Raw genomic sequence first — 24496 nt, forward strand, 5'->3', positions numbered from 1 at the left:
ATTTACAATGTCAACACAATATGTAATAGAACATTAAAGGTGACAGTGAAGGGTAAAGCAAAGATGTAACATATAGAAGGGTAAGAAAGTAGGAGGAGTTAGAAAGTAAGGTGATTGATTTAAAGAAAGTTGCACATGAGGTCAGAGAAACGGTTGTTATCTCTGCTAGAGTAGGAGTAGATAAACATGTCCTGCTGCAGTATATGCAGCCTGAATACTCCTTGTGTGTGTGAGTGAGACTAACAAGTTAAGTTACTTCTTCCAGTTAAGGCCTGGTTGAAGAGCCAAGCTGTCACCTGCTTCCTGAAGTAGAGATAGTCTTATGTTAAGCGCAGCCTTTCAGATAGTGCATTCAAGAGTGTGAGGGCTACTCCGGAGAAGGCTCGCTTGCAGGTATCACATCGTTTAATGTCTTTTGGAGAGGGTGTGGTTAGTGAAAGTCCTTGGGAGGACCTTAGTGTCCTTGGTGGTGTGTGGAGGATCATCCTATTTTTCAGGTACTCAGGGCCATTTCCTTTCAGGGCCTTGAAGATCAGACAGAGAGTTTTAAATTTAGCCCTGTATTGTACTGTAGCCAATGAAGTTTTTTCAAAGATGGTGTGATATGGTCACATCGCTTGCAAACTTCTATGAGTCTTGCTGCTGCATTCGGAATCAACTGGAGCTGGTGCAGGCCCTTTGTAGTCAGACCATTGTATAGTGCATTGCAGTAATCCAGTCTTGATGTTATCATGGCATGCACAACTGGGATAAGATTCACCTTCTCGATGTAAGGAGAGAGGCAGCATAGCTGTCACAAATAGTAGAAGCAGCTATTGAAGGTTGCATGGATTTGGGGAATCAGAGTAAGTGTTGAATCTAACTGTATTCCAAGGTTTCTGACTTGTGATTTGTGGGGGAGTTCATACTTACCAAAAGGGATTTTGATGTCAGGTATATATCCACTTGTGTTAGGGACCCAGAGAAACTCGGTTTTACTTGGGTTCAGGCAAAGTTTGTTGTGTTTAGCCCATTCTTGAATTCATGTTAGACAGGTAATCAGTTTATTCAAGGCTGTAGGTAAGTCAGGTTCAATGGGTAAGAGTAGCTGCACATCATCCGCATAGATGTAGAACTGAGTGTCCATTGACCGAATCAGCTCAGCTAATGGTTTGAGGTAGATATTGAACAGAATAGGTGACAATATTGATCCTTGTGGTACCCCACAGGTCAGTGTCCATGGTGGTGATGAGTTGCTGCCAAACATTATGGATTGTTGCCTGTCTGATAGGTAGGGTCTGAACCAAGCAAGTACTGTTCCATTGATACCTGTTTCTGTCAGTCTGTTTCTCTACCAAAACCAGGTCTGAATCCAGATTGACATGGATCTAGCCAGTTTCACTTTTCTAACCAGTTATTAAGTTGAACACAGACTGTTTGTTCTATGAGTTTCCCTAGAAACGGGATGTTGGATACTGGCCTGTAATTTTCACATTTGTCCTGATCAAGGTTGTTTTTCTTCAGCAGAGGGTGGACCACTGCCCTTTTTAATGCTGTTGGTAGCTGCCCATTAGAAAGAAAGGTGTTCACAATTTTTGTGGCGCCTTCTATGAGGCCCATACTTGCCTGCTACGCTATCTTTGATGGGCAGGGATCGAGGGAGCAGGTAGTAGGTCGAAGGTCTCTTAGGATTTTGTCAAGGTTCTGCTCTGTCATTGGGTTAAGTGTCCCATCTGTCTCTGTCAGGAAGGGGCAAGTTTGTGCACCCCTGGATGACTGGTTGAGGATTGGATGAGATTGCCAGTGAATCCTGGCGGAGACTTTTAATTTTATTGGCAAAGTATGCAGAAAATAATTGGAATTCAGTTTAGACTGGGCAGGCTGGTTCTGTTGTGGGGGCTGCAGTAGGCTGTTTACTATACTGAACAACTGCTTGGTTGAATTGGCAGCCTGTGCAATGCATTGCGAGAAATACTGTTTTTTGGTTGCTGTTAATGCTTGGCAGTACTTTGCCATGTGCTTCCTACAGTTTAGTCTTTCTTCATCCAGGCAAGATTTGCGCCATCTCCTTTCCAGTTTTCGTCCTTCGCATTTAAGAATCCGAAGTTCTGGAGAAAACCAAGGTGAGCGTGACATAAGACCTTTTTTAGTGGTGCTGTTTTCTCTAAGGTCTTGGTTAAGTGTGTATTCCAGATGTCAACTTGTTCTGACACTGTTGTCTTTTCATCCACATGTGGATAGTCCAAGGCCTCTAGGAAATTCTCAGCGGTCAGCTTTTTTTTGTCTCTGATCTCCTTCCAAACTCTGGGAGGTGCCATTTGTTGTAGGTGGCCACTTATGGAGAATTTGATTAGAAAATGGTCTGACCATGATAGGGGTGTCATTTCAATACTGTTATCCCAGAATTCTGGGATATCCACCCCTTTGCAGAATACCAAGTCTAGTATGTGACCCTTTGCGTGGGTTGGGGAATTGATCACCTGTGTAAATACTAGTGCTGTGATCATGTCCAAGAAGGCAGTTGTGGTGGTATCTGTGGTTTTGATGTGTAGACTGAAGTCTCCCATGATCACTACCTAGGGTAATTCAGAGTCACTTGAGTAATCAGGTCTAAGAGTTCTTGCACAGATAATGTGTTGTTCCGAGGTGCTCTGTAAACCATGAGCAGCCAGATTGGTTTCTCCTCTTCAAGTTGTATTAAAAGAGTTTCAGATTCATGTAGCTGGGGGATGGATATTCTGTGCAGTTTGATTATATCCTGAACCAAGACTGCTACCCCTCCACCCCGTCTTCCTGGTCTTGGTTGATGTTGTATGTTGAAACCTGTTGGGCATAGTTCAGCCAGTGGTAACCCCCCCCCCCCCCCCCCCACTTTCATCTAGCCAGGTTTCACTTGTTAAAAAGCAGTGGTCCCAGTACAGACACCTGGGGAACCCCACTATCTACCCTTCTCCTTTGAGAATACTGACCATTTAACCCTACTTATTATTTCACATTGAATTGTTAAGTCCTTCTAGAAATAGAAGAGCTTTATTATGCTCTCCTTTTACATTCCCTTCTGCTAAGGGGATAAAACAGCTCAAGATTTATGAAATGCTGCTTGCTTATCAAGCCCCCAAAATATGGCATTCATATGCCAACTGTTTTTGATCAATTATGATTATATTAATTAAAAAAAAACTACTCAAAAGTGCTCTTTTTAATGAATTTTTAGTCATTTCTGGTTGAGCTTCTATTTTGCTCTTTTATTGATTGTATCGAATCCCTCTTATTGTAAACCACTTTGAATCAGTTCTGGGGTTAGTGGTATATTAACTGTAACTGTTATTTCTAGGATAAGCAGCATAAAATGTATTGTACTCAGTGCTTTTTTTATGCCGGTATGCTGTACCGGCACCTTTTTTCTGAGGGCCAGCAGCTCCCCTACTTGTTACAGATGGACCGACAATAAAGAACGACAACGTGGATGCAGCAGCTCACAGGTTTGCTTGCTGTGTTTTGAGTGAATGGCGACAGCTGAGCGGGGGAGTGGAAACAGAAATTAATCAAATGTCTTCCTTACTTACAGTGGACTAGATAGGCTCACTTCCACTCCACTCTCTATTTACCGAAGTTGCAGCAGTGAACCGGCGGGCGGCGGAAGTAAAGGCAGCAAGCAGTCAGGCTCGCCTCCGTCCTTTGCTTCCCTGCCCTCTCAACGTCCCGCCTTCCTCTGATGTTATTTCCTTTCCGCAAGGGCGGGATGCTGAGAGGGCAGGGAAATGTAGGACAAAGGCGAGCCTGCCTGCTTGCTGCCTTTACTGCCGCCGCCCGCTGGTTCGCTGCTGCGACTTCGGTAAATACAGAGTGGAGTAGAAGTGAGCCAATCTAGTCCACTGTAAGGCATTTGACTAATCTCCGTTTCCACTCCCTCGCGTAGCCGTCGCCGTTCACTCAAAACACAGCACCCAAACCTGTGACCTGCTGCATCCACGTTGTCGTTCTTTATTGTCGGTCCATCTGTAACAAGTCTAACATTGTTTTTGTTGGATAGGCAGTGCCTTATGAGGTGGAGGAGAAAAAACATAATTGAATATCACTAAAAAAAAACTTCAAAAATTATTGTAGCTAGTAGAAACTGCAATTATAAATTCTGTAGTTTGTGCTCATTTTTCTTCACTGTGCTTCTAAACAATTCAGATGGCCAGATGTCAGTGAGAATATTCTGTTTCCTGATGGGTTCATCTTAACTGGTTGTAATCTGCCTTGGGAAGCCTGGTGTTTATAAAGACGATGGAATATATTAAAATTAAATGGAAGTAGAATTAAACTCTCCTTTCATTGGGGCACACAGAATCACATCTTCATCTGTTTCATAGAAGTTTACCCTGGACATGGATGGGAGGGGAGGGGAGAGAGTTGCTGGACATGGATTGATGGAGGGGAGGGCAGGAGAAATGCTGGACATGGATGGAGGAGAGGGAAGACAGGAAGGAGATGCACATGGATGGAGGGGAGGGGAGAGAGGAGAAATGCTGGATATGGATGGAGTGGAGGGCAGGGAAGAGAAATGTTGGAGGACAGGGAAGACAGAGGAAGGAGATACACATGGATGGAGGATTAGGGAGAGAAGAGAAATGCTGGACTTGGATGGAGGAGAGGGAAGACAGAGGAAGGAGATGCACATGGATGATGGGGAGGGGAAAATAGGAAGGAGATGCATACTGAAGGAGATGAGGGAAAAGAGGAGAAAAACTGCACATGGATGGAGAAAATAGGCAAAAACTGGATCCACTGTATACCTCCTCCAGTCAAGTCTGCGGAGGACCCAGCTTTTACCTATGGATGTAGAACAAGAAATGAAGAAGAAAGGAGGAAAGTAAAGAAATAAATGGAAAGGGATCCCTGGAAACGGAGTTAAGGGAACAGATAAGAGAGCAGCAGAATCAGAGACTGGGACTGACATGATCAGGAAAAACAAAGTCACCAGAAAACAAAGGTAGAAAAAAATCATTTTATTTTCATTTTAGTGGTTGGATAAGTCCAATTTGAGAATTTACATCTGCTGTCTTATTTTGCACTGGGTATACTGTAACAGCTTACAGAAATGATTTATAATGAAAAAAAACATGTTATTTTTTTCTCCTATACTAGTATAATACTTTCAATGATGTCTGTTTATATGCGCCATGGCTGGTATAAGGGGTGTGGCTAGTGTGGGTATGGCTATCACAGGGGTGGAGCCATATATGGTGACCCCACCCCTAATGAGTACCGGCACCTTTTTTTCTACAAAAAAAAGCACTGATTGTACTCTTTTAGGGATCTTGCCAGGTATTTGTAACCTGGATTAGCCACTGTTGGAAACAGGTTGCTGGCCTTCAGTCTGTCCCAGTATAGCAACGCTTATGTTCTTAACAATGGATACATATTTTTTCAAAAATAATGTTTGGCCACAGATACAAGCGCTAAATGTAGTTCTGCTCCAATCCAGAGGTCTGCTTGAAACGAGTGTTAACAAATTGCTTCAGTGCATTAACACTGAGTGTTTCTTGAAAGGTCTTACTGTGTACTGAAGAAGTTCAACATATGTTCTCCCTAGGGGGCAAGGTCTCCAAATGGAAATACATAGCCTTTATAGGTCGAGTCACAAGTTCCAATCGCTTCTACTAAATGTATAATGTCTACTCCAGAACTCAATTTGAATATATTGAACATAGAAAAACAAAGATCTTGCAAACTGCTCACATCTATCAATACAGGATACCATCATTTCTCTTCTGCTCCTCTCTTCCCAGCTTCCTCTGCATTTTCCACTAAGAATTTAAAAAAGGTACCATTATAACTTTGTGGTACACATTTACAGATTGAACATCTTCCCTTTTCCTTGATTAACTCTATTAGGGGTCCTTCCTAATTAATCTCTAGAAGACATATTGATTGAACAGACCATTTTAATACAGCCCTTCAAGGCAACCTCAAAAATGACCACTAATCCCTTTGGTTTCCATCCATGGAAGAGCTGTTCAGTTTTCTTCTTCACTGAAGGATGAGTTGGTTCCATCCTTACAATGCAGCAGGCAGACCTCAAATCAAGTATCCCTTGTGTCATCTGCCAATTTCTGAAATTATTTCCATATTTTGGTCAATTCAACCCAGTTGAAGATCATTTTGCTGCTGATGGGATTCTCTGCTCTGGTAGCACTAAGTCTTTGTTCAATGAGAAAATGTGCTGATGTTGGTAAGCTAAAGTTCCTTACCTTATCATATGTGAAGGCCAGTGGTCTGGACTTAATTACAGTCTCTACTTCTGTAAGAATTCTAGAAACTCTTCAAATGACAAAGATGTTTAAGAAAAACATTGGGGAAGACAAGTTTTACTGTATGCATCATTCTTTCCCAGAATCCTCCCACCAAGCACTTCTTTGTATGATGACTTTCTAACTGATGCCCCTTTTCAGTGGAGAATTCCTTCAGCTCCTCAAACTTCCTTTTTCCATAATTTAAGTATATATGTGATCTTTCTAAAGTTTTTAACATTGCCAGATTATTGGCTACAGAGGGTGGGAGAGAGGAGGTAGATAGGGGGAAAAGTGGGGAGATGCATGGGGGTGAAGGGGAAGTAGCATATTTAAAACAAATAGGAGAAAATATATTTTCACTTGATGTATTGTTGGGCTCTGGAACTCGTTGTAGAACAGGTGGTGAGAGCAGTTAATACAGTTGGTTTAAAAAAAAAGGTTTGGACAAATTCCTGGATGAAGGGTCCATGAAATGTTGTTAAGGTAGATCTAGGGAAAGCCACTGCTTTATCCCTGAGGTTAAGTAGCATGGAATCTTGATAGTTTTTGGGACTCTGCCAGGTACTTGTAACCTGAACTGGCCACTGTTGGTGACAGAATACAGGGCTGGATGGACTCTTTGTCTGGCCCAGTATGGCAACTCTTATTTTCTTATAACCTTTGTCTTGGAAAGCTCTTTAAGACCAGTAAAATCTTTTCTGTGCTCTGGAATAATGCAAGGGCTAAATGAACTGCTTTGAATACTGCACATGTAACCAATACAATGTACATCTTTTTAACTGAGCCATTGCCTTTGAGTACAATAATCCAATGACATAAAATCAAGAGAGACCTGTAAGGGACAATGAAGGGTCCAAAATAGGCCAATTATTCAAAAAAAGGCTAATATGTCAATAAACCTTGCCTTTTTTTTTTAATGACTCTCCTTTGTTTTCAACATATGCCTTTTTGGTCCACCCCTACTTTTTTGTGTATTACATTTCGATCCATTGGGGAACCTTCTCCTTTTTTTTTCTGTAGTTCCAATGGCATGAATACCAGAAACCATATGATCCTTAGGCAGAGGGCCAGATATCACTCTCCCATATTTCACTCTCTCTTACAGATCAGGAATGTCCATATATCTGAACCCAGTTTTCTTTTTTCTTTCATCATAGGAGTTTCAGTTCCAAAACTGTGGCAACTAAATTATTTTAATTCCAATGAGAGGAAAATTCAGAGAAATGTTCTCCCAAATGAAGCTTCTCTGCTTACATGATGGGAGGCAGGCAATGGCAACGTACCATTTGTCCACTCTGGCTGTCTTCAGCCCATGCTTGAGCAGTTTTATAGCAATACAGTTCCATGCTAGGTCTTTGGGCTTCTACTGCTCGGCAATTTCATGAGACAGTTGTCTCCCTTTGAGCATCTTTATTTTATTGACCATTTGTTATACCATCATTGATTGTGAACCGCTTTGATATATTTACAACACACAATCGGACATCATGGCAGTTTACACATCAGAATATTTTAAACTGAACAATAGACTTAAAACAAATATATAAAACAAATTAAAATATTAAAACTGCAAATTAAATATTGAACACAAAAGGTTGGGCATCAAACATTATCCATAATTCCACGAAAAAAGGAAAGACAGAAATCCTATTAACCTCATTCTGTACTAAAATTAACATTATGAATCATAACAATGCTGCAGTAACCACAGCTTAAAAGTGTATTCAAATTTCCTATATGAGGGTTCAGATCATAAGGACAAAGGCAAAATATCCAAACAAATTGCTTTAATATGAGATTAATCTAACCTAAGTCCATTAAAGGATGGCATAACTAATAAGTGTGCATTCAAAGATCTAAAGATTCTGGAAAGAATGTACGGTGTTTGGCATGATACTAGGTAGATAAGGAATACCACTAAAATAGACACAGTGTGCCAATGTGCTCTACTGCATACAGGTAATCAACTTTCTTGATATAAAAGCAGGGTTACACGGTTGTAATATCTAGCATTATAGATAAATTTCACCACAGTATTCTGTATTAGTTGTGTTTCACGGAATATAATGGGAGACTGGCAAAGAATTACAATAGTCTAAATGACTTATGACTAGAGCATGGATATCCAGATAGGGTTTTACAGATCTGATCTTGATTGTACCCTGTTATGAATCCCCCCCCCCCCCAGATTGAACAATCTGGATAACTAGCAACCACTTGCAGCTGAATATTTCTCAAACAGAAGTACTGTTTGTTATTTCTGAGGCCACTTTTTCTAGCACCACGATTAAAGTTTCACATCAGGTCACAAATTCACCAAGTGATAAAGAACTCATATTTCAAACTGCACTTGTTAAATCAATTGTGTTCCCTGTTACCTAGATATGATTTCCAGAAAGTGCTGTAAGCTATGATATTGAGTAGTTTGGACTACTGCGACATTGTCTACTTAGGTTTGCCAACCTCTTGTTTACAAATATTGCAGATAGTGCAGAACTCTGCTATGTGGCTTTTGTATGGGTCGTCCACTTTTGATCACTTGACCCTTTTTTTGAAGAAATTTAATTGGTTGTCTGTGGCACAACGAATTCAATTTAAATTACTCTCGTTTGTTCATTTGAGACTATACCATGATCTCTTTTTATTGGCTTGATAATCTGCAACAATAAGTGCCAACAAGATCTTTGAATTCCATTGGGCTCATTTTCAAAAGAGAAAAAAGTCCAAAAAGTGACAGAAGTCTACATTTGGACGTTTTTCTCACAAAAACGTCCAAACTGGTATTTTCAAAAACAATTTTTAGACATTTTTCTATCAGGTCTGTCAGAAGTGCGTTCAAATCAAAAGGGGGCGTGTCAGGGGCATGTTAAGGGTGGGACGGGCATTCCTAACACTTGGACGTTTTCCAGCCATAATGGAACAGAACAAACCCGTCCAAGACTAACACTAAGACGTTTTGAGCTACACCTGTTTTTATAACGAATAAGGAACAAAAAGGTGCCCTAAATGACCAGATGACCACTGGAGGGAATCAGGAGTGACTTCCCCTTACTCCTCCAGTGGTCACTAAGTCCCTCCCAACCCCCCCAAAATGTGATTAAAAGTACTACTTGCCAGCCTCTATGCCAACCTCAGATGTTATACTCAGGTCCATTAGAACAGCATAGGTTCCTGGAATAGTCCAGTGGTAGGTGCAGTGCACTGCAGACAGGTGGATCTAGGCCCATACCTCTTCCTACCTGTTACACTTGCGGAGAGCCCTCCAAAACTCACCAGAAACCCACTGTACCCACATGTAGGTGCCACCTTCACCCATAAGGACTATGGTAGTGGTGTAAAGTTGGGGGTAGTGGGCTTTGGGGGGAGGGGGGCTCTGCAGACAAAGTAACGGAGCAATGGCTCCTCCTACATCCCAAATATTTATTTTCTGCGTTTTGCACTTAGATGTTTTTTGTTTGAAAATGGACCAAAAAACAAATGTCCAAATCACAAAACTTTGTATTTTCAAAAACAAAAGATAGACGGTTTTCTTTTTTTGAAAATAACCTTCTTTCCTATTCAGATTTTGGATTTTTTTTTGCAAAATGTCCAAAGTCAGACTTAGACGTCATATCAAAAATGCCTCTCCACGTATGCCATCAAGATCTTTGCATTCTATGCATGCTTGTACAATTGAAATGCCCAATTACCAACATTTACGATTTAAACAAACAAGGACTGGAACTTTTTCAATTGCTGACCCCTGTGAATAGACAAACTGCTCTTGGAATTGAGATTGCACTGAAACGTTTTCAATTGCCGGCTCCTGTGAATAGACAACCTGCCCATGGATTTGAGACAGCAAAATAATGTATCTTCTTTCAAACCGATGCTAAAGCATCACCTACTTGGCCAAGCTTACGACTTGCTTTCACGTGCCCATTGCCTGGACTGATGCTGTAGCTGTTAATAGTCTCTGATGTGTATGTTTTAATTATGTACAGTGGGGGAAATAAGTATTTGATCCCTTGCTGATTTTGTAAGTTTGCCCACTGACAAAGACATGAGCAGCCCATAATTGAAGGGTAGGTTATTGGTAACAGTGAGAGATAGCACATCACAAATTAAATCCGGAAAATCACATTGTGGAAAGTATATGAATTTATTTGCATTCTGCAGAGGGAAATAAGTATTTAATCCCTCTGGCAAACAAGACCTAATACTTGGTGGCAAAACCCTTGTTGGCAAGCACAGCGGTCAGACGTCTTCTGTAGTTGATGATGAGGTTTGCACACATGTCAGGAGGAATTTTGGTCCACTCCTCTTTGCAGATCATCTCTAAATCATTAAGAGTTCTGGGCTGTCGCTTGGCAACTCGCAGCTTCAGCTCCCTCCATAAGTTTTCAATGGGATTAAGGTCTGGTGACTGGCTAGGCCACTCCATGACCCTAATGTGCTTCTTCCTGAGCCACTCCTTTGTTGCCTTGGCTGTATGTTTTGGGTCATTGTCGTGCTGGAAGACCCAGCCACGACCCATTTTTAAGGCCCTGGCGGAGGGAAGGAGGTTGTCACTCAGAATTGTACGGTTCATGGCCCCATCCATTCTCCCATTGATGCGGTGAAGTAGTCCTGTGCCCTTAGCAGAGAAACACCCCCAAAACATAACATTTCCACCTCCATGCTTGACAGTGGGGACGGTGTTCTTTGGGTCATAGGCAGCATTTCTCTTCCTCCAAACACGGCGAGTTGAGTTCATGCCAAAGAGCTCAATTTTTGTCTCATCTGACCACAGCACCTTCTCCCAATCACTCTCGGCATCATCCAGGTGTTCACTGGCAAACTTCAGACGGGCCGTCACATGTGCCTTCCGGAGCAGGGGGACCTTGCGGGCACTGCAGGATTGCAATCCGTTATGTCGTAATGTGTTACCAATGGTTTTCGTGGTGACAGTGGTCCCAGCTGCCTTGAGATCATTGACAAGTTCTCCCCTTGTAGTTGTAGGCTGATTTCTAACCTTCCTCATGATCAAGGATACCCCACGAGGTGAGATTTTGCGTGGAGCCCCAGATCTTTGTCGATTGACAGTCATTTGTACTTCTTCCATTTTCTTACTATGGCACCAACAGTTGTCTCCTTCTCGCCCAGCGTCTTACTGATGGTTTTGTAGCCCATTCCAGCCTTGTGCAGGTGTATGATCTTGTCCCTGACATCCTTAGACAGCTCCTTGCTCTTGGCCATTTTGTAGAGGTTAGAGTCTGACTGATTCACTGAGTCTGTGGACAGGTGTCTTTCATACAGGTGACCATTGCCGACAGCTGTCTGTCATGCAGGTAACGAGTTGATTTGGAGCATCTACCTGGTCTGTAGGGGCCAGATCTCTTACTGGTTGGTGGGGGATCAAATACTTATTTCCCTCTGCAGAATGCAAATAAATTCATATACTTTCCACAATGTGATTTTCCGGATTTAATTTGTGATGTGCTATCTCTCACTGTTACCAATAACCTACCCTTCAATTATGGGCTGCTCATGTCTTTGTCAGTGGGCAAACTTACAAAATCAGCAAGGGATCAAATACTTATTTCCCCCACTGTATGTGTTCCCCACCTTGGATAAAGGCAGGTTATAAATAATAAAGATAAATCTCCTTCCATTCCTCAGAATGTAGCAATGTGTCAGGGCTCCAGGCATTCAAAACACTGCCCTTTCCTCTTGACTCTCTCTCTTCTCCTATCTCATCAGTTCCTTGACTAGTTCTGTAATCTGTCCTTTCACAAAATATGCAAGAAACCTTCATAGTTATAGTGTGGAAAGCATTACAGGGATGTTGGATATCTTTGTGCTTTGCTCTCAGTATAAACTTGACCTTTGTGGTGTTGATGGTCAGGGTCCCTGAAGGCATAATGGCACTTTTCTAGTTTCATTAAGCGTAGTTTCTCTCTCTCTCTCTGCTTTCTATTCCCTTCTGCAGAAGCTTTATAAGAATTAGTACCTTCTATTCATGCTCTTCTTCTAATTGTTAACTAAATTCATTTGCAACAATCAGGGATTAGTTACAGCAATATAGGCAACAAAATAGCCTCTATTAACTGTCAACAACTATACCATTGATACCAAGCTACGAAATTTAATTTCTGACTCATCACAAGGTTTAAGTCCCAAGCTTACTTAAATGTCGATCATCAGATTTGCCCATGCTATAATTATCTTCAAATACAGTTAATCCAGTTATAGCTTGTCAGCTCTCTCTCTCTCAATCCTCTAACATTTTAATGGTGGAGATTCTGATTGAGCCTTGTTTTCTTCTCAGTACTTCCAGCCTCTGAGCCGTATTTTTGGGTCTTAATACTGCTTGAATCTTTTTTTTTTTAATAAACCATGGAGGGAGAAGCATTCCTTTTACCTTCCTGTTCTCTACAATTCCTATGTTTCAGGACAAATTCACAGCCTTTGTAATTCAAATCACAAAGTTCAATCAAGTCTATTGAATTTATAATTTTACTTTGTTTCAGAACTCAACAAAAACAGAAAAAAAAGCAAAGAGCTTGCAAATGTTTACATCAAAACAAGTTATTGTCTCATCTATATTCTTACCAGATTCCCCTGCAGCTTTTCCTAGAGAGTTTTAAAAATATTATGATCAAGTTTGGTAATATACATTTACAGATTCAATATCATGATGCTTTCTGACCAAATAAAGTGATCAATTGCACACTGCCATTTGATAATAAGGTCTATTACGACCATGTCAGAAGAAATTCTAAACGACCTACAGGAAAATAAGAAAAATGTTAAACTTACTACTTGTGGAGACATTTTTGGATGTATGCTATCACTTTTAGCATTCCCACTGTCACTTGTTAACTCAGGAAATTCATCTTCATCCTGAAAGGAAATCAGATTTTTTAAACTTCCTAGCTTTCAGCTATGCAATTCTTCTGAATTTAGGAAAAAATTAGGTAATGATCTTCATAGATAGCATATGCCAGAACTCCCAGAAAAAGTGAGGCCAGACAAATCCAAGAATGTCAGGAGGTTCAATAGTTGGGCATCCTTCTGGATGGGTACATCATCATTTAAACCCGATATAAAGCAAATGGTCAAAAATGTTTTTTTTTTTAAAGCTGCATGTTCTTAAGAGGCAGCGAAGATACTTACCTGTAGCAGGTATTCTTAGAGAACAGCAGGCTTTATATTCTCACAGGGCTCCTAGGTACTCCAATTGGTGAACTGGTTGAAGATGGGTCTTGGAATAATTTATCACAAACCCCAGCAGCTCTAGCACCTTAATAGTCATCTGTATTGACTCCTCTGCTCCCTCTTGAGATGTGCTCTTTACTAACCAATCGTCTAGGTAAGGAAACACATATACTCTCAGTCTGTATAGATACACTACAACTACCGCCAGACACTTGGTGAAAACTCTGGGGGCAGATGACACGCCAAATGGCAGAACACAATACTGGTAGTGGCATTTTCCTACTCGAAATCTAAAATACCTCCTGTGACTTGGAAATATCGAAATGTTGGTATAGGCATCCTTTAAGTCCAGAGAACATAGCCAATCATTTTCCTGAATTAGAGGGAGTATGGTACCCAGGGAAATCATCCTGAACTTTTCCTTTACCAAAAATGTGTTCATGGCCCTTAGGTCTAGAATGGGATGGAATCTCCCCATTTTCTTGATCACAAGAAAGTAGCTGGAATAAAATCCCTTCCCGTCTTCCCCTGGTGGTACGGGTTCGACCGCTCGGGCATGCAGAAGGGTGGAGATTTCCTCTACAAGTACCCATTTTGTCCTGAGAGCTGATATAAGAAGCTTTCAGTGGGCAACCTGGAGGTCGATGACACCAATTCAGAGAGTACCCGCGACAGACTATTTGAAGAACCCACTGTTCGGAGGTTACAAGGGGTCATCTGTGTTGGAAAAAAGTAAGCCTCCCTTCGATCGGTAAGCCATCCATGATGGAAACGCTTTGAGTGGCTATACTCTGCTGGAGCCAGTCATTAGCCCGTGCCCTGCTTTGACTGGGGAACCGGCTGGGACTTCTGGGGACGGAGCTGGTGAGGCCTGAGATGCTGGCCCTGAGTAGTAGGACTGACGCCTCTGCCTGGTCAAAAATCTTCTTGTTGAAGAAGATTGAGATGGAGGATGCCAAGAAATAGTGTGGATTGTGTCTGTATGCTTCCTAATTAGTTCAGCGACCTCCTCCATTTTCTCTCCAAACAAGGCACATCCGCTAGTCTCTCCTGACCAACCTGTTTGAGGTCAGAGACACACAGTCAAGACAGTCTGCGCATCCCCACTCCAGAGAGCCTGGACACAACATAAAAAATACTATAGGCGCCCCTGGCCACCTAATGCCTGTGCTCCATCTACATGTTGGCCAACTGACTAAGTGTACTGTTTATCAGAGACTCCAAGTACATGGTGGTAAGACTGGATGTGGGCAATGAGCATCGAGGCCTGAAAAACATTTCTCCCAAACTAATCCAAAGTTCTGGCCTCTCGCCCCGGGGGCACCAAAGCTTGAGACTGAAACTTTTGGCCTGTTTAAGAGTAGATTTGACTACCATGAAGTGGTGAGGAAGCTGGGATCTCAAATCCAGAAGCCTTCTGGATACGATACTGCATATCCACCTTCTTGAGCATGATCTGCACTCAGGGGAGATTCCCAGTTCTTCAACAGTGTGTCTTTAAGGACAGGGTGCAATGGCACAGTGACCCCTTCCTTAGTTGGAGACTTATAACCCAGAACAGAGAGCATCTCTGCCCTGGGCTCCTCCTCTGTCTCCAACTTAAATAGGACAGCTGCAGCAATCTCCCTCATCAAACAGTTGAAAGATAGAAGCTCTGGAGGAGATTTTTGTCTCTCTTGAGGAAGTGAGGGTTCAGATGGGATTCCATATGACTCCTCCTCCAAGAAATAATATGGATCCTCATCTGATTCTCAAGAGTGGTCCAAACAGACTCTTCCTCATATTGAGGATCAGGGAATTAAGTCTGCACCAACCTCGACCTAGTGGAACGATGTCCATGCTCCAAAGAGCCTTGAGGTGCAGTAACATAGTAACACAGTAGATGAAGGCAGAAAAAGACCTGCACAGTCCATCCAGTCTGCCCAACAAGACAACTCATATGTGCTACTTTTTGTGTTTACTTCTCAATCTTGAACCGTAAAAAAGGGGAAGTGTTCAAATTGAGGACGGGGCTCTGGCCTAACCGCACAGTCACTCATGAAAAAGAAGGAAACCTAAAAATGCTGAAAAAGAACTAAAAAACGTAACAGGAAGGTAACTTAAGAGGAAAAAAAATACCCGCATAGGTAGGCACTCACTGAAAACTACAGCACAGCATGAGGGAGAGAAAACAAAGCAAATCCTTTCAATTTCATGGAAAAATGAAGATTTGAAGACACGTGCTCAAAGCGTTGGGTGGGAAGGCACCAGCACATGCGTGGTGGGATGCTGTTAGAAAATTCTACACTGTAAGCTAGTCAGCATCCGCATCAGGTACATGTCACCCACATGTGAGAATAGGAAGGCCTGCTTGTCCTTGGAGAAGTATTTTTAGTGCAAGATTTTCATTAGCTGTACACTAAGTATATCTTTGGCAAAGTAGTCATGGCTAAACACACAAACAGTAAGAAGCCTCTTCGTGAAACCAACAGGAACAGAGCAGTAATAGAGAATGCCACAACCAACAACCAACCAGGGAGATGAAATAAAATGTCTTTTAATATAAACACCAGAGTACGGACCTGACATGGGACACAGCCACTGACTCAGGGTTCACAAACAAACTTTCCAGATAAGTCAAAACAAGGTGTGCCTGGTGCACAGGTACAGCACTGCTAATAAGTTCTGATTGCAGGCTATTAGGTCAAACAATAATAGGAGCGCAGGGAAAGCCAGCCTGGGCTCACTGTGATTGTGACCACTAAGGCAGGCGGCTGCATTCGCCAAAACACAGACTATGGCGGATCCATACTCTGGTGCTTATATTAAAAGACTTTTTATTTCACCTCCCTTGTTGGTCATTGTTTGAAGCAGTCACGGCAGCAGCAAATGTCTAAAATTAGCCCCAAACAGTCAAATATAGAAAACAGAAAGAATACCTCAAAATACAAAGAATCTGTGCTTTGGTCCACTCTGTTTAGCTGACTGGTAGTTAGGTGTTTGCTATCTGGTCTTGTCTGTGCATTCTGCATTCTTTCGGATGATGTGCTATGCCCTCTGCATCTGAAACCAACCTGAGTAGACAATAAATAAAGACTGCCATAGTAAAAATTTAAAAGCTTCCTAAATTAACAAATTCAGACTGGGTATGTAGTTCTTTATGATGGATACCCACAATTTATCTTACCATACCTTAAGTTCACTCACTAATAGCTTGAAAGCATAATGCAAAAAAAAAAAAAAAAAAGTTTTGCCTTATTACTATAGATTAGATGATAGAAGGAGGGAAATTTCCAAAGCCATTTCCATTAAGTCGGGATTTACTATGGAGACACTGCCTCCTAACTAAAGTTTTATGCCCCATAAAGAAAGGAAAATAAATCTTTTCAGATCAACTTTCGAGGGAGCTCGACTGGCTGCACAACTGATTTTGGCCAGTTTTGATGCATTTCACCTACTTCTGACATCCCTGAATGTTTCATCTATACTTTTAGCCTCATTTATTTTACGTATTGTTAGGGATTTTTCTAGTTGAAAGCCCTCCATTTTCCAAGAAGATTCTCAGAGAACCCAGGGTAAACCGAAATCTTTTACAGATTTATAGTCATCACCTCTCCAGACAGGAGCTGTTTTTTTCTCCATTTCCCCTGTAAGTGCTTTTTTAAATATCAAATGAACAGAATTTTTTTTTCTTGGTGGGGGAGGGGGGAGTTTGGATGAACTGAATATGTTTCTTGATAAGCTATTTAACCGAGTTATCTGTCTTCAAGTATAATCTTGGGTCTTGAAGTACACTATAGATTCATGTTTCCTTTTTTATTTTGCTGTTTTCTTTTTGGAATTTGATCTTTTTCTTTGTCAAATGACTGTCCTTTATTGCAGTCTAAGAGGGCTTGCTATTGGATTTCAGTAGGGTTTTTTTTTTTTTTGTATTTTCTGTTTCTAGAAGTTCTGCTGTATCTTATTGATGTAATTTGGTCTATTTGAAAATCAATAAAATAAAGCCATTTCCACAAATAAAACTGCATTTTACACCCAGAAAGAGTTGAGGAGTAGCTTAATGGTTACTGCAGTGGGGTAAGAACCTGGGGCACTAGGTTTGATTCCCACTATAGCTCTTTGTGACTCTGGGAAAGTCACTTTACCCTCTATTGCCCCAAAGAAAGACTGTGAATCCACTAGGGACTGAGAAAATACCTGCATACAATACATTGTAAACTGTCTCCAGTGAACCACAGAAAGGTAGTATATCAAATCCCATTACCCTTACCCTTCTTTGAAAAATATCCTCCACCAGGCAAAAGTACACACACTGTTCACAAAGTGGGCATTCTTACCCATGGTTAAAAAAAAATAAGACAGGGTCAGATCATACAAAGTAGTGGTGTTCCTTGTCTGGCACCCGGGGCGGATCGCCGCTGTACACCCCTCCTTGATTTAGCGGCGTTTCCCCCCCCCCCCCCCCCCATCACTTCAAGACACACACACCCCGGGTGCATTGCCTCTTACCTCCTGGGGTGCTGGGAGCAGCCACGCGGCTGTTGGCTTTGCTGGTTCCCTGCTCCCTCTGCCCTGGAACAGGAAGTAACATCAGAGGGAACAGGGAACCGGCGGAGCCAACAGCTGTGCAGCTGCTCCCTGCAGCGTGCACCCGGGGCAGACCGCCCCGCCCTCAGTACGCCGCTGATACAAAGGTTTGTATTTCTAACTACTTATTGTATGTCTCTGGACCAAACTTTCAAAAGGAAACTCTGCAGGCAGCTTCCCTTTGAAATTATGTTATGTTATGTATATAGATAGATAGATAGATAGATAGATAGATAGATAGATAGATAGATAGATAGATAGATAGATAGATAGATAGATAGATAGATATACACACATACTTACTTATAGCCTGCCTAATTCCTACTTACAGGTTCAAAGCGGGTTACAGTATCAAAACAGTTACAATTCTAGAAATTAAAATACAACCTACTTAAAAATTTCAGAAAATAAATCAAATTTCAAATGTACTGGCTGTGGCAAATCATTCCATAATTTTACAGACTAAAAATTAACCAAATGTTCATAAATGGACTTCAATCATATTCCTTTTAGACAGGCAAGCAAATATTAAACAATCCTCATTAAAACTAGACTTAGAAACACCAAATAACTGAATTACAGTAAAGTCTCAATTATCTGACGTAAACGTGACCGACCCAATGTCAGATAATAAGAAAAACAATGTAAACCCTCAAACAATGCATAAACAATGCAGGGTCTTGGGCCACAATGGGGGTCCTAGATCTGAAGCAAATTCTCTCAGGTGCGAAACTTCCCTCTGTGCTACGCCAGAAAATGGAAAGAGACAGAATGACGTCACCAGGGGGGTCTGTTGGATATGCCGGATGGTTGGATTAACGAAGGTCAGATAATAGAGACTGTACTGTACCTTAGAAAGATGCTCAGGAAAATATCTAGTCAAAATTTTGTGAAACAGAAAGCAAACCTTAAAAATAATTCTAGCTTCATTGGGAAGCCAATGCAACTGAATCAACAATGGTGTTACATGGATTTACCAAATATGAGCTTTGCTTCAGTATTTTATGTTTAAATCATTTTTATTAGCAAATTGAATAACAACACACACATCTGTGAATTATTACTTTGTCAGTTGTCTTCACAGTATTTACTAACCCCTCCTCCCCTTTCCCCAAATCCCCTCTAAGTGCATCATACTAGTTCTCATTTACACCTGTTTGACTGTTAACTTCTGTTTAGTAATCGGCTTCTTGCCACAGGAGTCAAGGTATTCCAGAACGGGCTCCAGCATTGTTCAAGGCTCGCCCCTCGTGCTGATGAAAAGTCTCTTATTCCCATTCGTTCCATTCTTGAAAGTGTAATCATCCGCATTCTCCATTGTTGTGTCGAGGGATAGTTGTTAGTTATCCATTCAGTCAGTATAACTTGTTTTGCCACAAAAGTAGCTTTCCGTACAAAATTTTTAAACCCTGCTAGGAGAGGTGAATTGAGGGCAGGGATCCCAAACAAAAGCGCGGAGTCATAATGCCATCTCTCCTTCCACATCCCAGACACCTTAAATATTATGTATTTCTAGAACTTCACAATCCCTGCGCAAGTCCAGAATATGTGACCCAAAGTGGCCCCCTCCACTCCACACTTCGGACACGTTCCCCATGGTGACATACCCATATGAAATGCTCGTCTAGGAGCAATGTATGCTCGCAGTGCAAATTTGTATTGGATTTCCCAGTGCTCTGCGAATGTAGAGTATTTACGGATGGACAGCACATGTATTTTCATCTGTTCAACGTCAATGTTAAAGGAATGTCATCTTTCCATGCTTGAAGTATCTGTGAATAATTTAATTCCGGCATCGTGTCTCGGATGTGTCGGTGGTGAAAGGATAACTATATTTTCTGCTGTGCCTCTAATGAATAAGCTGCCGAGAGCTCATCTTGGACATCCTCCGTCAAATTCCTCCACGATAAAGTGTTAACATAGAGGGGCATAATCGAATGTCGCCGGCGATCTATTTTGGCGACGGTGCTAAAGCTGGCCGGAACCGTATTATCAAAAAAGATGGCCGGCCATCTTTTTTTTTCGATAATACGGTTTAGCCCGGCCAAATGCCAGAGTTCGCCAGGTTTGAGATGGCCGGTTTTGTTTTCTGCGATAATGGAAAAAAATGCCGGCGATCTCCAACCCGGCGACATCCAAGGCATTTGGTCGTGGAAGGAGCCAGCATTTGTAGTGCACTGGTCCCCCTGACATGCCAGGACACCAACCGGGCACCCTAGGGGGCACTTCTAAAAATTAAAAAAAAATATACAAATACCTCCCAGGTGCATAGCTCCCTTACCTTGGGTGCTGAGCCCCCCAAATCCCTCCCCCCAAAACCCACTCCCCACAACTCTACACCACTACCATAGTCCTTATGGGTGAAGGGGAGCACCTACATGTGGGTACAGTGGGTTTTGGGGGGGGGGGGTTGGAGGGCTCAACACTTACCACCACAAGTGTAACAGGTAGGGGGGGATGAGCCTGGGTCCACTTGCCTGAAGTCCACTGCAACCAACATAAACTGTTCCGGGGACCTGCATACTGCTGTCAGGGAGCTGGGTATAACATTTGAGGCTGGCATACAGGCTGGCAAAAAAGGTTTTTAGTTTTATTGTTTTAGTGTGGGAGGGGGTTGGTGACCACTGGGGGAGTACGGAGAAGTCATCCCCCATTCCCTCCGGTGGTCATCTGGTCTGTTCGGGCACCTTTTTGAGGCTTGGTCGTGAAAATAAAAGGACCAAGTAAAATACTGATTAACACCGCTTTTTTTTTTTCCATTATCCGCAAAAGCCGGCCATCTGGTAGCCACGCCCATGCCTCGCCTTCGCCGACACGCCCCCTTGAACTTTCGCCGGCTTGGCGACGGGAAAGCGGTGATGGTGTCAAAAAAGCAGCTTTCGATTATACCGATTTCGCCGCTTTTGAGAGATCGCCGGCGATCTACCGATTTATGTCGGAATATCGCCTGCGATCACTTTCGAAAATAAGCCTGATAATGTCTCAGTTGTACATAATGATAAGCATCTTTGATGGGGATGGAGAATTCAGACTGTAAGTCCTAAAAGGGTTTAAGTTTACCTTCTGGTGTCACCACCTGCAACAAGTATTTCATCCCTTTCCTTTGCCATCTGCGGAAAGCCGGGTATAGGCATCCAAGTTGAAACGCAGGGTTATTACAAATAGACAAGTATGGTGTCACCTTTGGCGAGAAGCTATGCATGCGACACAACCATTTCCATACCGCCTTAGTGGTGGGCATGCATGATACCTGATAATTTCAATAATTTTGGTGTTGCGCCTCCAGCGACATGTAAAAGGTTACTAAAGTGTATCCTTGGTGAGAGTTGTAATTCCAGCGAGGTGTTGGAGTAATCTAACTTGTGCCGAAACCAGTCGTTAATGTGCCTCATACCACTGGCCACTGTTATATTTCTCATACGTATTAATCCCAGTCCACCATATTCCACTGGTATTTGCAGTACCTGTAGCGGCAGGCGTGCTCTCTTTCTCCTCCAGAGAAAGGCTGTCAGCATTTTATTCAACTTTTGCTCATCTTTCCTTTTCAAAAATAGTGGCAACAGCTGGAATACGTATAACTATCTTGAAATAACAAACATGTTGTACAGTGCTATTCTTCCCAGCAATGTTATTGGTAGAGATTCCCATGTCCGCAATCTTTGTTGAGTGTCTCCTAATAAGCGTTGTATATTTTGCATGTACAGTTGAGTGAGATCTGCAGGAATAAGTACCCCTAAGTATTTTAATGTATCTTTTGCCCACTCAAAAGGAAATTCCTTTTGTCTTTGCTGTCATTTATCTGCCATCACTGACAAGGCCTGTGATTTACTAAGATTCAATTTAAACCCCGATAGTCGTTTATATGTCTCCATGCTCTCCATCAATGATTTCAGCGAGCGGGGTGGATCTGATATTATTACGAGCAGGTCATCTGCATAGGCCAACACTTTAATATGTTGTCCCACTACTTCCACTCCCATCGCTCCCTTTAGCAGGCATAGATGGCACAGCAGGGGCTCTAGGGAAAGTACAAATAGCATAGGTGATAGTGGGCACCCTTGTCGTGTTCCTCGTCCGATGGTAAACTCTTTATCTTTAACACCATTAACCAAGAGCGCGGCTTTTGGGTAATTATATAGAGTTTGCATTGCATTCCAATACCATCCCCGGAATCCTACATGCACTAAAGTATGGAACAGGTATTCCCAGTTGACCCTGTCGAAAGCTTTTTCGGCATCTAGGCTCAGCAGTAGTGAGGGCTCTTTTCCTTCGTGACATTTAGCCATAGCTAGTAATAATCGTCTCACGTTTAAGGCTGAATGTTGGTCCCCAACAAAGCCAACCTGCTCTTGTCCTACCAATCTAGGAAGGATTGGGGCCAAACGTTCGGATAGGATTTTTGCCAGTATCTTGGTGTCTACATTAAGGAGCGAAATGGGTCTGTACGACTCCGCTTGCTCTCGAGGTCTAGCTGGTTTACGTATTAATGCTATTAATGCGAGTGTTAGCGTAGAGGGGAAAAGAGCCTCGTTCCACCACTTCCTCATACTACCTTAATAAAGCCCCCCATGCTGCAGGCGGCAACTATAGTATTCCCCAGTGAACCCGTCTGGTCCGGGGGCGGAATGCAACTTTAGTGCTTGTATTGCCTTTTGCAATTCTATCAATTGCAATGGGGCGTTAAGGACGTCTAATTCTTGTATGGTCAGCTTGGGAAGCCCTGCTTGCTTCAAGTATGTGGATAACTCTCCTTGTTCCGTGGCTTCCTCCTTTGTATACAAGGAAGTGAAAAATGTGGTAAATATATACGCGATTCTCTCTTGTTTATTTGTTATTGTACCAGAAGTCTCCTTTAAAGCATCTATCGTTCGTGATCCTCCCCAGCTTTTTATAGCGCTCACCAATAGCCGCTCCGGTCGGTTCCCATATCTGTGTAATTTATATTTACGGTAAAATAACGACTGGTACTCTTTTTCATGAAGTAACGTATTAAGCGCTATTTGTGTGGCTTTTAAGTTTTCCAGTGTTATACATGAAGGGCACCTTATAAACCTTTGCTTCGCTTTTTTTAGTTGGGTTTCCATGAACAATATACTCTTTGCCATGCGTTTACTTTTTGCACAGACGTAGGCAATGATGTCCCATCTTAATACCGCCTTAGAGGCTGACCAATATAACAATGGCTGGGCTTCATGTCCTGCGTTATGTCGCGCATAATTATTCCATTTCTCATGTATATACTTTTGAAACAATGGATCTCCATGCAAATACGATGGGAACCTCCAATTCAACTCTCCCATATCATCTGCTGCATTTCCCAGATCTATCCACACTAACGCATGATCGGAGATCTCCTCCAGACCTATTATTGCTGAATGTATCTTAGTGAATATTGCCCGGGCTATTAGTATGTAGTCTAATCTTGCTTGAGTCCCATGGGCCCTAGATCTGTGTGTGAAATCTTTTTCATTAGGGTGTAACACTCGCCATGCATCAATCAGATTCAGTGTTTGTGTTAGCTGGGGTAACGTATCCGCCCTATATCCCATGTAGTGTTGGGATGTTGGGTTAATACAATCAAGCTCTGGGTCCATTACTAAGTTAAAATCCCCCAGCAGCACTAGTGGCTTCCCTCCCGCTTGCAATCCAATCTGTGCGAGCAATTGAAAAAAATTTGGGTCTTGCTTGTTGGGGCCATAAACCACTAGTAAGTAAAATTCTAGCCCTTGCAGCCAGATCTGCAGCAGTAAGAAACTTCCATGTGGGCCTTTGGTTACCAAGGATACTTTATATGGCAGGCCCTTCCTGAAAAACACTGCAACTCCTCGTTTCTGATGCTCTAGGTCTGTGAGAGGGGTTTCTTGTAAACAGGTACATCTACTTTATGCCTATGTAGGGCGGTAAGAATCTTAGACCGTTTAATTGGGGACGATATGCCACCCACGTTCCAAGTTGCTATTCGGAATGACATAGTAAATATGGTGGGGGTGACATTATTGTTTTTCTCTGCTTTAAGTATAACTGCTCTATTTTCCTGGGAATCTCTCTCCCGTGAGTCTGGTTATAGATCCCCTCCTGTATCTCAAGGGGCTCATGAAAATCACTCTTTTGAATACCTGCCTGTGTGTCAGTAGTGGTCAGATCTTGTCCTGATTGTGCACTCACCCTCCCTTTCTCCCCCTCCCCTTCTCCATCCTCCCCTATTCCACTCCCCCTTGTAATTCCCAATTCCACTTTCACGAGCGTCAAAGAAAAAAACTCGTGAAGGCGAGAGATCTGTTGATGCTATGTACCCCAGTCCCACACAATCCACTTTTTTTGTTTACTCACTCAGTCTTCCATTTAACATTAGAGTTCTTCCACTATTGTCTTGGACGTTTCTAAACATTTAATTATCATCAGATGTGTCCAAATGTCCTACTTCTATAAGAAATGCCTTCGCTTCTGTTACCGCTTTAAACCTGTGCCAGCTATCCTGAATTAAGATTTTC

The 24496-nt window shown here is 42.2% G+C and overlaps 1 protein-coding gene across 1 annotated transcript in view; it reads right to left on the bottom strand.

Annotated features, from left to right (window-relative positions):
- Window positions 1–24496, bottom strand: part of SECISBP2L (SECIS binding protein 2 like) — a 137065-nt gene that overhangs the window by 69503 nt on the left and 43066 nt on the right. The window contains exons 8-9 of the mRNA XM_030189561.1: window positions 16358–16492; window positions 13041–13124 (exon numbers count right to left, since the gene is read on the bottom strand). Of these exons, the coding sequence (XP_030045421.1) occupies window positions 13041–13124; window positions 16358–16492 (219 nt within the window). The remainder of the gene's footprint in view (window positions 1–13040; window positions 13125–16357; window positions 16493–24496) is intronic.

This window comes from Microcaecilia unicolor, chromosome 1 (assembly GCF_901765095.1).
Source record: "Microcaecilia unicolor chromosome 1, aMicUni1.1, whole genome shotgun sequence".
Lineage (NCBI taxonomy): Eukaryota > Metazoa > Chordata > Amphibia > Gymnophiona > Siphonopidae > Microcaecilia > Microcaecilia unicolor.